General features: G+C 38.0%; 1 protein-coding gene across 4 annotated transcripts in view; it reads right to left on the bottom strand.

Moving 5' to 3' along the window:
* Window positions 1-12,726, bottom strand: part of trip4 (thyroid hormone receptor interactor 4) — a 99,801-nt gene that overhangs the window by 81,544 nt on the left and 5,531 nt on the right. For all 4 annotated transcript variants that reach the window (XM_059516432.1, XM_059516439.1, XM_059516448.1 and 1 more), the window contains exons 3-11: window positions 11,215-11,342; window positions 10,898-11,116; window positions 8,989-9,067; window positions 8,799-8,904; window positions 8,422-8,637; window positions 5,952-6,078; window positions 5,691-5,875; window positions 4,998-5,122; window positions 4,775-4,866 (exon numbers count right to left, since the gene is read on the bottom strand). In XM_059516432.1, the coding sequence (XP_059372415.1) occupies window positions 4,775-4,866; window positions 4,998-5,122; window positions 5,691-5,875; window positions 5,952-6,078; window positions 8,422-8,637; window positions 8,799-8,904; window positions 8,989-9,067; window positions 10,898-11,116; window positions 11,215-11,342 (1,277 nt within the window). The remainder of the gene's footprint in view (window positions 1-4,774; window positions 4,867-4,997; window positions 5,123-5,690; window positions 5,876-5,951; window positions 6,079-8,421; window positions 8,638-8,798; window positions 8,905-8,988; window positions 9,068-10,897; window positions 11,117-11,214; window positions 11,343-12,726) is intronic.

Raw genomic sequence — 12,726 nt, 5'->3', positions numbered from 1 at the left:
GCCAGATCAAACAGGATTTATTCCTAACAGACAGGGTGCCAACAATATAAGAAGAACCCTAAACATAATTACTTGTGCTAAAAGAGACAAACAAACATCAATGTTAATAAGCTTTGATGCACAGAAAGCATTCGACACTGTAAATTGGGACTTTTTATACAAAACGCTATCAGTAATGGGATTCCACCCAAAATTTGTTGATTGGGTCAGAGTTATTTACAGAAATCCAAAATCTCGTGTCAGGGTAAACGGATGCTGTTCTGAGTTCTTTGATCTACAGAGGGGGGTGAGGCAAGGGGACTGTCTTAGCCCTCTGCTCTTTGCTATAAATATTGAACCCTTGGCAGCATCTATAAGACAGAATGAGGAAATAAAAGGCATAAAAGACATGGGAAATAAGGAGCACAAGGTATCTCTTTATGCGGACGATATCCTGACCTATATAAGGGATCCAGTGCTTTCTGTCCCTGCACTGCTAGACACCTTAAAAAATATGGAGAACTCTCTGGTTATCAAATCAACCAATCTAAGTCTGAGGCAATGATGCTAGTTGGACATTGGCCAACCCAATTATCAGAAAGGCTTGATTTCCACTGGTCGCAAGGATTTAGATATTTGGGAATTATCATAACGACAGACCTATCAAAACTGTTTAAAGCCAATTACGGTAAATTGTTGGGCAACATAAAAGCGGACCTTACTAGATGGGAAATTCTTCCACTCTCCCTGATAGGAAGAATAGAAACTATAAGAATGAACATTTTACCAAGGTTGCTCTTTCTCTTCCAATCACTACCTATATATGTTCCTGCCTCCACCTTTACTACATTAGATAAATGGCTATCCAAATTTATTTGGCAAGGAAAGCGACCCAGACTTAAATATAAAAGACTATTTTGCCCAAAGGAAAATGGAGGCCTGGACTTGACTAGCTTTAAAACATACTATTGGGCAGCCCAACTGAGATCAATGGTTGCGTGGATGTCCCAAGACACTGACACTATATGGGTTGGAATGGAGCAGAGTGAATGCCCAAATTTCCCATTAGATTCAATCCCATTCCTAAACCAAGACGTATGGGGGAAAAATAAGATTACTAATGTATGGAGTAAAAACACCTTAAAAATATGGTCAATTGTGAGGAAAAAACTACAACTTCCCATGACTATTTCCAGAGCTATAAGGATAGCAAACAATTGTGAGTTCTCCCCAGCTAGGCTGGACAAGGGTTTCCTGAAATGGACAGAAAGGGGTCTAGTGGTTTTGGACCAATTGTTTGACGGAGCAGCCTTGAAATCATTTGAACAGCTCAAAGAGAAATATGATTTACCAAAACAAGATTTTTTTAGGTATTTACAAATTAGACATTACCTCCAAAATCATCAAGAACAGGAAAGGCTCTGCTCTCTACCAACAAAAATAGAGTGCTTCTTCATATCAATAACAGAAGGAATAGTGAAGTCAAAATTCATTTCACATATTTACAAAATATTGCAGGAAGAATTTAAAGGAAATAATTTAGATATTAAAGAAAAATGGGAATTAGAAATGAACACAATAATTACAGATAAGCAGTGGGAAACTTCATGCAGTCAAGGACACAGGGTAACCAGTAGTCCCAACTGGAAGGAATTTGGATGGAAAATTAAAATTAGATATTTTAGAACTCCATTCATAACATCAAAATGGAGTAACAATTCAGACGACTGTTGGAGGGGATGTGGCTTGGTGGGAGATCACACTCATATATTTTGGGACTGCCCAAAGATAACAGAATATTGGCAAAATGTACAAAAAGAAATAAAAAAATGTCTTTGTATTGATCTACCTCTTGAACCAACATACTTTGTGCTGGAGATACTGCCAGCTGACCTTGAAGAGAATAACCAAACATGTTTGCTGAGAATCCTTCTTTTAATAGCGAAAAAGGTAATCACAGCCTCCTGGCTGAAGCCACACCCTCCAACGGTTGCACAATGGAGGGAAAGAATCCAAGATGTTTATAACATGGAGCATACAACAGCACACTTACAACTGAAAGCAGATGTATTCCTAAATAAATGGTCCTCCATTGCCCAACATTTTCATTTGATATGACTATTATGCAGACTATATTTTTCTTACTTTTATTTTACTTATTTATCATTTATTTACCAATGGTCATTTGTTTTGTAAAAAAAAATCTGTACTATCTTCCAAATGTACATGTGGTATTGCACTTGCAGAGATAAGGATCTTTCCCTTCACATGAATTTTTGTTGGGATGGAAGACATCTATGGACTGCTATTCTATTTGTAGACTTGCCCTTGACACTTTACTGCACCATCAATATTGTACCATCAAAATGTTAATTCGTGACATACTGTATGACTGCACTTGATAATAGGAAATAAAAGAAAAGTTCAAAAAAAAAAAAAAAAAAGGAAATAAATCCAGGTTTATTTTTATTATATATTTTATTAGGCTATATAGCCTTATTATTATTATTATTATAGGTATATATTTTTTATTTACATTTCTTACTTTTTTTTTTACTGTATTTATATGTTCTAAGTGCCTTGTTCATGTACATACTTTTAATTAAACGCAAATAAAACTAAACATTTGTTTATTTTCCGTTTATTTTTAAATTTATATTCAACAGGGGAGCAAGTGAAAAAATAAGAGCAGCAGGCAGAATATGCAATGTATTAAAAAAAAAAAAAAAAAGAAAAACTACTATACGGTTACCCGCGAGATTTTGCGGGCGGGAGCGGGACGAAACTTGATTGTTTGCGGCCGGGAGTGGGAGAAAATAACATATTTTTGCGGGAGCGGGACGGAAAAATCCCTCCCGCGCAGGTCTCTACTCCCGGCAACGTTGTGGTAAGTTTGAGTGCACGGGCAGCGGCTCTATGACCGGAGTCTGGTGCTGCGTTACAGGCAGGTTTAAGCTCGCAAGTCACTATTTCAAACCACGACTAACGGCTTTGTACCGTTCCAAGCAAGTCACGCCAAACTTTCTGAGCGCAAGGAAATTTTGCTAGATTATTAATTTTATTGCAACGTTACATTGTCCTAAAATCTATTTTTCAACGTGTACCACTTGCATAAACACTGCATCCGTAGGCAGTATTATCCGTAGGCGCTGTTGTTTCGCATGCTGTGTGACGTCAGAACTCAGAGTACATCGATCTAGTACGAGTTCACGGGTGGGAAGTCACGGGTTTGACTGCCGTTCCAGTGCACTTTCACAGGTTTAAGGTTGGAAAAACACGGGTTACGGGTTGCCTGGAACGCGACATAAATCATAACGAGCAAGCACTTTCTTACCGCTGCTGGCATACAGTAGCTTCCTCGAGCAAATCATGCAGAAACAAGCCCCGGGCTCTCTCAGTTTCTTGCACCAACTGCCAAAAAGCGCCATTTATTTTTGAGTCCTTTATCTATTGCTAGGAGTCTAGGACATCATCCCAAGGCTTCATAAACTTACGCTCCATTTTTGTTTTCTCCGACAACGCTAACGTGACATTGACGTATGAGCGTCAATCATCCTGTGTTGCAAGGACACGCCCTTCTCTGCTTCTGATAGGCTTGTAACGTTAGTTAAAGCTGCGTTCCTCTCATATGATTGGTATAAGAAAGAAATTGGCACGAAAATATTAAACTGCATCTGCAGGCTCTCAAATATTATATTATTTTTTTTTTCCTCACGGCCACGCGCCGGAGATCCGGTGTTCTGTCGATTTGTGCTGCCTTGTCGAAAAATGCTACCTCCCATTAAAACCAATGGTAGCATAATTCGATAGCGAAAAGTGTTACCTATCAGATTTTGCTTCATGCATGATATTAATAAGGTGTGAGGCTTTATTAACATGTACACCTACCCCAACCCTAAACCTACCCTTACAGTATGATAAATACAGTGTTGGTAGCATAATCTGATAGGTAGCATTATTTGTCAGAACACCGGCACGGTGCCGGAATACTTTAAGCCCTGCATTTCTTAGTTAATCGTTTGGTGCATCTATGCAGTAGGCCTAGCCTGCGTTTAAAAACTGAGGTGCGGCTAGTTGCGGTTTTGTTTGAATGGTTATTGTTTTTTAACGATAATAAAAAAAAAATTAAAAAAAATGTCATGTGTGGTGCTTTGGTTTATCATCAGTTACTTCATATTATTTAAATGCAATCATGTTTAAAATTGGTTATTCTGGATGTTAACTTGAACGAATATTTAGTCTGAGTACCTATTTGTGTACTTTTTTCCCAAGCTCCGAGATAAAGTCCACGGGAGTGGGCGGGAGTGGACACAAACATTGCGGGAGCGGGCGGGCCTGGTCATACATTCAGTGGGAGCTGGCGGTTGCGGGTTTAAGAAAACAGTCCCGCGCAGGGCTCCCCTGTCAACTGCTGACACATAAACAGGGCTATCTTTCATACAGGGCACATTGTTCATTTACATATACTACCAACACTGTAACAATACAAAGCTGGCTGAAAAACTGTGCCATTGTCCTCAATATGTTTTGGAGTGACTGCAAATAAACTAACAATAAACATATATGGTTCAAATTACTGAAAGAGAGTGACTTTCAGTTGCTTTGTAACAGCACATTATTATAAGTGTGTGTAAATGCACCTAAGAGCTCAAGATGTTCCTGAGAGACAGCAAGTTATGTTAATGATTTAAGCACAAGATGCCATGCTTGTTTACAAAAACAAGCTCAGAGCGCTTTAAGAGAAATAGAATGCTTTGTATGGATAAAACCATGAGGGACACCAAAAGCTACTGACCTGTTCCCTGAACTGCTCCTGAGAGAGACAATCTGTGATGTTCACGCAGCCCAAAAGACAGCCTGTAGGATAGTCCGCAGGAAACTTGGGCTCTGGATAGCGAAATAAGTGAACAAAAAGCTGAACATACAAATGCACTGGAGTTTACATACATGCTTGATAGGATAATTTAAGTCTGACCACTTAAGCATTGCTGTCATACATTTGCAGACATTAAACACACCTTCTTTGTAAATGTGTCGGTACATGGCCTCTACCTCTGCAATCTCCTGAGGAGTGGGTCTGTTAGCAGCAGCAGCAATCCACAGACGCCCCCTATGGGATGTGTACCACATTCGGCCTTCTACCCTACACAAACACAAGAAATGGAGAGAAAATGGAAAATGTTCATACGAAATGTGCACTCCTAAAATATAAATATATATAAATAAATAACTAAATAAATAAATATATATATATATATATATATATATATATATACAAAAAATTTATAAAAAGAAGCAAATCAACTAATGCCATGCATGTTTTTTTTATTTTTTATACAATGTTGGTATGGATAATCTCAAATGTTTTTTTTTTCTTATATAAAAGTCGGTTTCCTTTAGCTTACTTTAGGAATGCACAATACATTTAATACATACATATATTATATATACACACACACACTATGGCCAATACTGGAATTGTATAAAAACATTTTTACACAAAAGTACAGCATAAAAAATAAAAAAAAAAGTTAATTCTAAAATAATTTGTCTTTTTTTTTGTGTGTGTGCGTACATCAAAATGATTGTCCTACTTGCAGTTGCTAGTAACGTACTTTTATTTAATTGCTAGCAAGGTGCTATTCATAATTTCGTGGGAAAAACATTTAATTTTTTAGATGATTTTATGTAGGTCTTCAAGTGAATTGTACCTTTTTATGCCCTTAACAAGCAGTGAAGCCCATGGCTGATGCATGCTGAGACACCAGCCACCATCTGAGATCTCCTGCAGCTCTTTGTCCTGCAGTCGGAGTTGGGGGCGCTCACTTTTTTGTGTATTACTTACAGTCTTGGATGAAGACTTACGCGAAGTGCCACTACCAGAAACATCAACCCACTACCACAACAAAAACACACATTAATAAACAGACATTTAAATATAAGGCCTTCAGAAGCAGCATGTCTGCACCCACCTCTGGTGCGGCCTGCATGATGTTGGGGTTGACGAGCTCTCTGAGGTGCCGACCATCAGTGGGAACAGAATGTTTTGGTGTCTGGCCAAAAGCACCAGTGTTGATGGCCTTGACTGTCTCATCAAACCTTTCAAAATCCAAAAAATTATATTCATATCATGCCTTGTCAATCATGGATTGCAATTAATATGCAATGTCAATGGATTTCAACAGCCTCCACATGTATTATTTACCTTGACCCTTAAGTTAAGAGCGTCATTTAAAGTATCATGACAAACAAATTTTTATAAGAAAAATAAAGAAAAAAAAGAAAAGAAATACACTGCCCATAGTTTCCATTTTATTCCAGCCAAAATAACCTGAGCCGACCTTATCTATCTAGAGATGTAATGATTAAATGGGAGTCGGTTAAAAAAAACGATTAAAATCTTTAATCTGAAAGCTATTTTAAAGTAAATTTAGACTCAAGCGTGCTTACTAGTTTGCATCTCATCTGGCCATACAGCAGTGGAAATTTATTTGCGTTATTTGAATTCTATTATTTTTAACTTGGTAAAGGGGTCATATGATGCGATTTCAATTGTTCCTTTCTCTTTGTTTTACAAGCTGTTTTACAAGCTCTTGGTGCATAAGAAGATCTGTAAAGATCTGACTAAAGTCTCAAATCCAAAGAGATATTTTGTATAAAAGTTAGGAGTCAACCACTTCTACCTAAAACGGCTCATTCTAACGCCACCACATCACGATGTGGGAAGATTTGCATAATTGTTGTCCCTGTTGCTATGCTGTGGAGACACTGTATATTTCATTGTGAAAGCAAAACTGCTTTGTTTGGCCTCCCAAAAAAAGACATGACTAGAAATCAGTGGCTAAGTTGTATTTACAATAATGATCCAGAACAGTTAAACCCAAATATCCAGATGTGTGCAACACATTTTATGGAGAACTGTTTCTTGATCCTGGGAAAGTAGACTACAGTGCTGGCGTTTTTGACTCACAGACTGTAAGTACATTTTTTATATTTAAAAAAATTTGTCACTGATGATTCAAACAAATTTTGAGCAGTGTAGAGTAGCACTTGTCATTTCTCCGATCACAAATACAGACATGGTTTTATGTTTACGCAGCGTGATCCAACGTGTAATAAGACAGTATAAGTCATTATATTCAGTAATTATGTACCCTCTGGTTGCAACAAATGCCTTGTTTGTAATGAGTTTGAATGTTTTTGTCTGGTTGCTCAAGCCGGGACACAGCATCACAGTATGTTAAGGGCAATAACATTTCCGTCACATGCATTAGGTATTCGGCCAATCACAACGCACTGGATAGCTGGCCAATCACAGCACACCACGCTTTTCAGACCAATGAGCTTTGTAAAAAAATCAACACGTTTCAGAAAGGAGGGGCACAGAGGAGAAACAATAATGTACAGTATGTGGAAAATAATGTGTTTTTTTTTTTACCTTAAATCGCAATAACATTTCATTACACCAAATACACGAAATAATGTTCTTTTTATCAACACCATATGACCCCTTTAAGGATTTTGAATGTGTTAACTTGCATTTACATTCCTTATTTGTGTGTGTGTGTGTGTCTGTGTGTGCGCATATATACACATAAAAAAAGAAAAGAAAAGAAATACACTGCCCATAGTTTCCATTTTATTCCAGCCAAAATAACCTGAGCCGACCTTATCTATCTAGAGATGTAATGATTAAATGGGAGTCGGTTAAAAAAAACGATTAAAATCTTAAATCTGAAAGCTATTTTAAAGTAAATTTAGACTCAAGCGTGCTTACTAGTTTGCATTGGAGTTAAATTGGAGTTAAACCAATTTATTTGGATCATTTTCAAAATATTACTGTTATTGTGTCATGAAATGTAATTTTAAAAGTATTTCAGGCGAGAATGTAGTTGTTTAAAACTCAAATCTGTGGTTTATTTATCAAGACCACGCCTATTTTTAAAATGTGTTTCGCCGGTAACGGAGACGTGAGCTCCACGCGATCAGCAAGAGCTCAGTCCTCATGTATCCGCTGAGAGCAGCCTCATCTCGGCTAGACCTTCTGATATGTGCCGCTGGCTTTGATTAAGTGGTTAAACATAAAATATAATTAGTTTTGGGTAAATCTAACAGGTTATCTTTGGTCTGTATTCAGTTTTTCTATATGTTAAAATGAAAATAAAAAAGGCAAATTTAAATAATATTTCGTTTCATTGTAATGGCTGTATATATAATCGTGGATGCACGTCCAAAATCATCGTACTTTGTATTGAGAAACGCGCGCAGACCTACGTCACCAGACTATTTGCCTAATCTTCCCGGTACTTTACACCGTGGTGGAAACGCATAAAAGCAACAGGTCTGGGGGGAAAAAAGTTCCTGGGAAAAAAAGTTCCTGGTACAAATGTTCCGGGTAATTTCGGTGGAAACGCGGCAATAGTTACAGAGGTGGCTCCTTACTTCTGGTAATATGGAGTCAATTTCTCCCCTTCATCAAGCACTCGTCTCCCTGCAAAGTCTAGTGTGATCTTGCGGTCTTTGTGGGAGACGTGTCGAAGGTCACGGAGTTCCTCCTCTCGCTTGCGTAAAGCCTCCCTCTCACCTGGAGAAAGCCACTGGTTGGAATCCGTTGCAAAATAATCGGATTCATCATCCAAGACTTGTGTTCTCTTAACACTACAAGAAAGAAGAAGAGTTCAAATTATCTAAAATGTCTAACTTTAGTTTTGTGTGTGCATTATACTTCAGATGGCTCGTGGGCATTTCTCAGGCTGAAATTAATCAATCCCTGTCAGTTCCATTAATAGGGTCACAGCAGAGTATTTGGACAGCCAGACCTGTTCTTGTCAAACTCCAAAAGTTTGTCTTTGTGCATTACAGCTTTTTCCAAACCAGCTTTCATCTTGGCCTCTTGATGGGGAAGATACTCCCGATCAGTTCCCTCTGAAGCCACACAGAAAAACAAAGGCTGTCACACAAATGCTGCTAGTCAGGGGGAAAAAAATTACAAATCACTTAATTTCTTACCTCCCATGAGTTTTTTACGGAGCTTTTGACTTTTGTTGGAGTCCCGCTGCAGTATCTCTTGCTCCTCTGTAGTACAGACCTGAATTATGCATGAAAATGTTTAACAGTGTTGATGAAGGCATCTTAAACCAAAGGTCTCTGACCCTCGATATCTACTTTCCTGTAGAGTTTAGTTCCTAAACTCCCCTGCTTATAACTCACTAGCAATCCTGAAGACCCTGGTCAGCTTGTTCAGGCGTGTTTGATTAGGGTTGGAGCTAAACTCTGCAGGAAATTGGACCTGGAGGGCCAGAGTTGAGAACCCCAGTCTTAAACAGTTGTCCATCACTCTCATAATCAAATTTGCAAGGTCCATAAAATTAGACAAGATGCAGAACAATGGTTGATTTGTTTGGGCTTTTCCATGGCCAATGTAAACAGCTATATCAATACATTACCGTCTAAAGTTTTGGGATTGGTAAGATTTGTACCAAGGATGCATTTATATATGCATTTATAATTCAATTAAAAATTCATTCGGAAACAAAAATATTGTTCAGGATTATTATGATTCCAAAATAACGGTTTTCTCTTAATATGCTTAATTTTAGGGGGTAGTCGTGGCCTAATGGTTAGAGAGTCGGACTCCCAATCGAAAGGTTGTGAGTTCGAGTCCCGGGCCGGCAGGAATTGTGGGTGGGGGGAGTGCATGTACAGTGCTCTCTCCACTTTCAATACCACGACTTAGGTGCCCTTGAGCAAGGCATCGAACCCCCACTGCTCCGGGTGTGTGCTCACAGTGTGTGTGCGTGTGTTCACTGCTCTGTGTGTGTGCATTTCGGATGGGTTAAACGCAGAGCACAAATTCCGAGTATGGGTCACCATACTTGGCTGAATGTCACTTCACTTTTTGTGGAGTCCAGTGTCTTTTTTTTTCAGGGTTCTTTGAGAAACATATAAACATATGACATATAAATCTTTTGTAACATTACAATTGAATAATACATATAAAATAATACAATAAAAAGAAGGAAAAGATGGCACTCCACATTTTCTCACCACAGGTGACATTTCACACCAGCTTTCCCTTCTTTTTACTCTTTGCATAAGCTGACCTTTTAAACCGTGATCCAAACTTTTGAATGATATTGTATACATTATAAACAGCAGAATATTTTCAGTACCTTGTTGTTTTTTATTTTTGCTGCGATATAACCTAGACATTTTATGTTTTCATGAAATTCACCCTTAAAAAATAGTTTTCCATTAACATTACTATCGGTTTTTTTTTTAATTTGCAAATGACTGCTTCTGACATTTACTTCAAGGAAAATCTAAAAATAATAAAAATAAATTGCGGATAATTGTAGATATATGGGTCTATCACAAACAGTCTGTTTGGATTAGTAAGCGGACAAAGCTCAGCAGTAGTGATGGCGAAGTGAAGCGTACGGCACAACTGTAATGGAAAAAGGTTCTTTACGCGAAGCTTTTCAACACCGTTTATGTTGTGGCCATCTAGTGGTCAAAAATAAATAACACCTTCCAAAGCGCTGTGTTCAATAACAGCCGCTGGATCTACAACAGATTTTTTTTTATGTTTTTGTATATAAATAATGCTCATTGTAAAAACCTTCAATTTTGTCGGTATACTGGTAATAAAAGAAGTCAAATAAATTAAACAAATTAATAAATTAAATCTATGATCTGTCTATTTTAACTGTGCCTCAGTCCGGGTATTTCATAGGCAAAAATCATTTGAGCAAAAAAGCAGTGCTAAGGCAAAATAAAGTAATATAATGTAACGGAAATGGCTTCGTTTGAACCAGATACTGAAGCAGTCACATGGTTTTCAGACGACGCTTCAAACGTCATAGATCACATGCTTTTGGCAAAACGAATCAGTGTTGAGCTCAACATCACTACTCACCAGACTGCCGCAGAACAGACAGGGGCCAGATCCTTCTTGCTCACACACTATCCGGCCGCAGCTCAGACAGTTGTTGATGAGTCTGTGTTTCTGAGCCAGACACTCACAGGGTTGACGGCCAGGAAGTAGAACAGCCAGCTTATCTCGACCCTCTTTAGCATACAGATTCACAAACTTGCTCTTCTTTTTCACTGAGCTGGAGCCGCTGTTTTCTTGTGCCTGACAAAAGAAAGTAAATCCCTCTTTAATTCTTTCCACCTAGTTAAACCTGGTATATTTTATGAAGGAGTTTTAAATGTTTAAATGAGTTGACGTACCTTCATCAAGTCAATGGGAGTTTTCACAGGTTCTGGCTCTTCCTGACACACAGTCACAGTCTCTTGCTTGTTTCTTCCCTTTCGTTTGGACTTCTTCTGAGTGTCTTTGGTTGCTGTATCTAGACCCTCTGGGGCAGACATTTCATACAAAATTCCTTTATTGACACTGAATAGATATATTACAATATATGAAGATGAACAGATCAAGCAATAGAATGGTTGTTTTGAACTTTTAAAAATTGTGATAAAACAGAAGTAGCAAACAGATCTTTTCTTTTGCTTTCCAACCTATCGTTTAAGAAAAAAGTAGGCCGGGGACTTACAGCAACTTGCAATGACTGGGATGAATTTAAATTTGAATCAATGGCAGTTAATGCATTTGTTCAAACAAGAACCGCCACACTATTTTTTACAGAGGTGTTCTAATCTCTTTTCCATTGCACTGCGAACAAAACCAGTAAGATTTATGTTTTTTCGATTGTGTGAAGCGGAGACAGCGTTGTTATAAAAAATACATTATATGACTTTGTGGCAGGGCTGTAGTACTCGAGTCCGGTCTTGGACTCGAGTCCGGTCTCGAGACCGGTTTTTTATGGTCTCGGACTCGCTGTCATTCGGACTCGGACTTGTCTCGGTCTCGGCCACTGGTCTTGCCAAATATGGTTTTGGTCTCGACCGAGTCCAGGTGTCTTTATTATGTTCCCAGTAAGCACACATTTTAAACCTTTTTCATTTTCATTTTTCCATTTCACACGTCCGAATTTAATTAAAATATTATTTTTCGTCACATCATCCGCCCGAACGACCCATCACTACCAATAACCAATCACAAAAACAAAAAAAACAAAACAAAAAAACTAATAACCAATCACACACTAGATTATCTTCGCACGGTACGCTCTGCATCTGCGTGCGCGTGCCCTGCTAATGTTCATTTTCATTGATTCACACACAAACGAGAATGTCCGCCAATTCTGCCATCATTAAATTTGCTTATAGAAATCACCAGGAATTTCTCAGCACTGCACTTAAAAAGAAACACAGAGCAGACTGCAAATTCTGCAAAGCAACAATTTCGGAAACCTGTGGGACAACGTCAAACTTCGTCAGACACCTGCAGAGGAATCATACATCGCGGTAAATTAACTGCAGAGCTGGAGCTGCTAATCCTTGACTATGTGTTAACGTTAACATTGGCTAACATAGCATAACATGTTAACGTCTTCTGCTATGTTAACATCTGTTAACATAGCAGAAGATAAAGGTAATGTTCTTGGACATAAATTTATAATATGCTCTCCTCCCTTATATTTCTCAAGTGTAACAAAACACTTTTGTAAAACTGAATAGTTTTACTTACCTCACCTGCAGACAGAATGCTACACTCTAAAAGTTGATAATTTACTCAGATTTTTCTTGTTATAGTTCATGTTAAAAAAGCTTTTGAAGAATACACCGTTGTACAAATGCTTGTACTGTTAAGTTTACTGTGAAAAAATTATTATGAATTTC

This window comes from Carassius carassius, chromosome 2 (genome assembly GCF_963082965.1).
Source record: "Carassius carassius chromosome 2, fCarCar2.1, whole genome shotgun sequence".
NCBI classification, from domain to species: domain Eukaryota; kingdom Metazoa; phylum Chordata; class Actinopteri; order Cypriniformes; family Cyprinidae; genus Carassius; species Carassius carassius.
The sequence above is the reverse complement of the archived record's forward strand: the minus strand, read 5'-3'. Positions and strand labels throughout refer to the sequence as shown.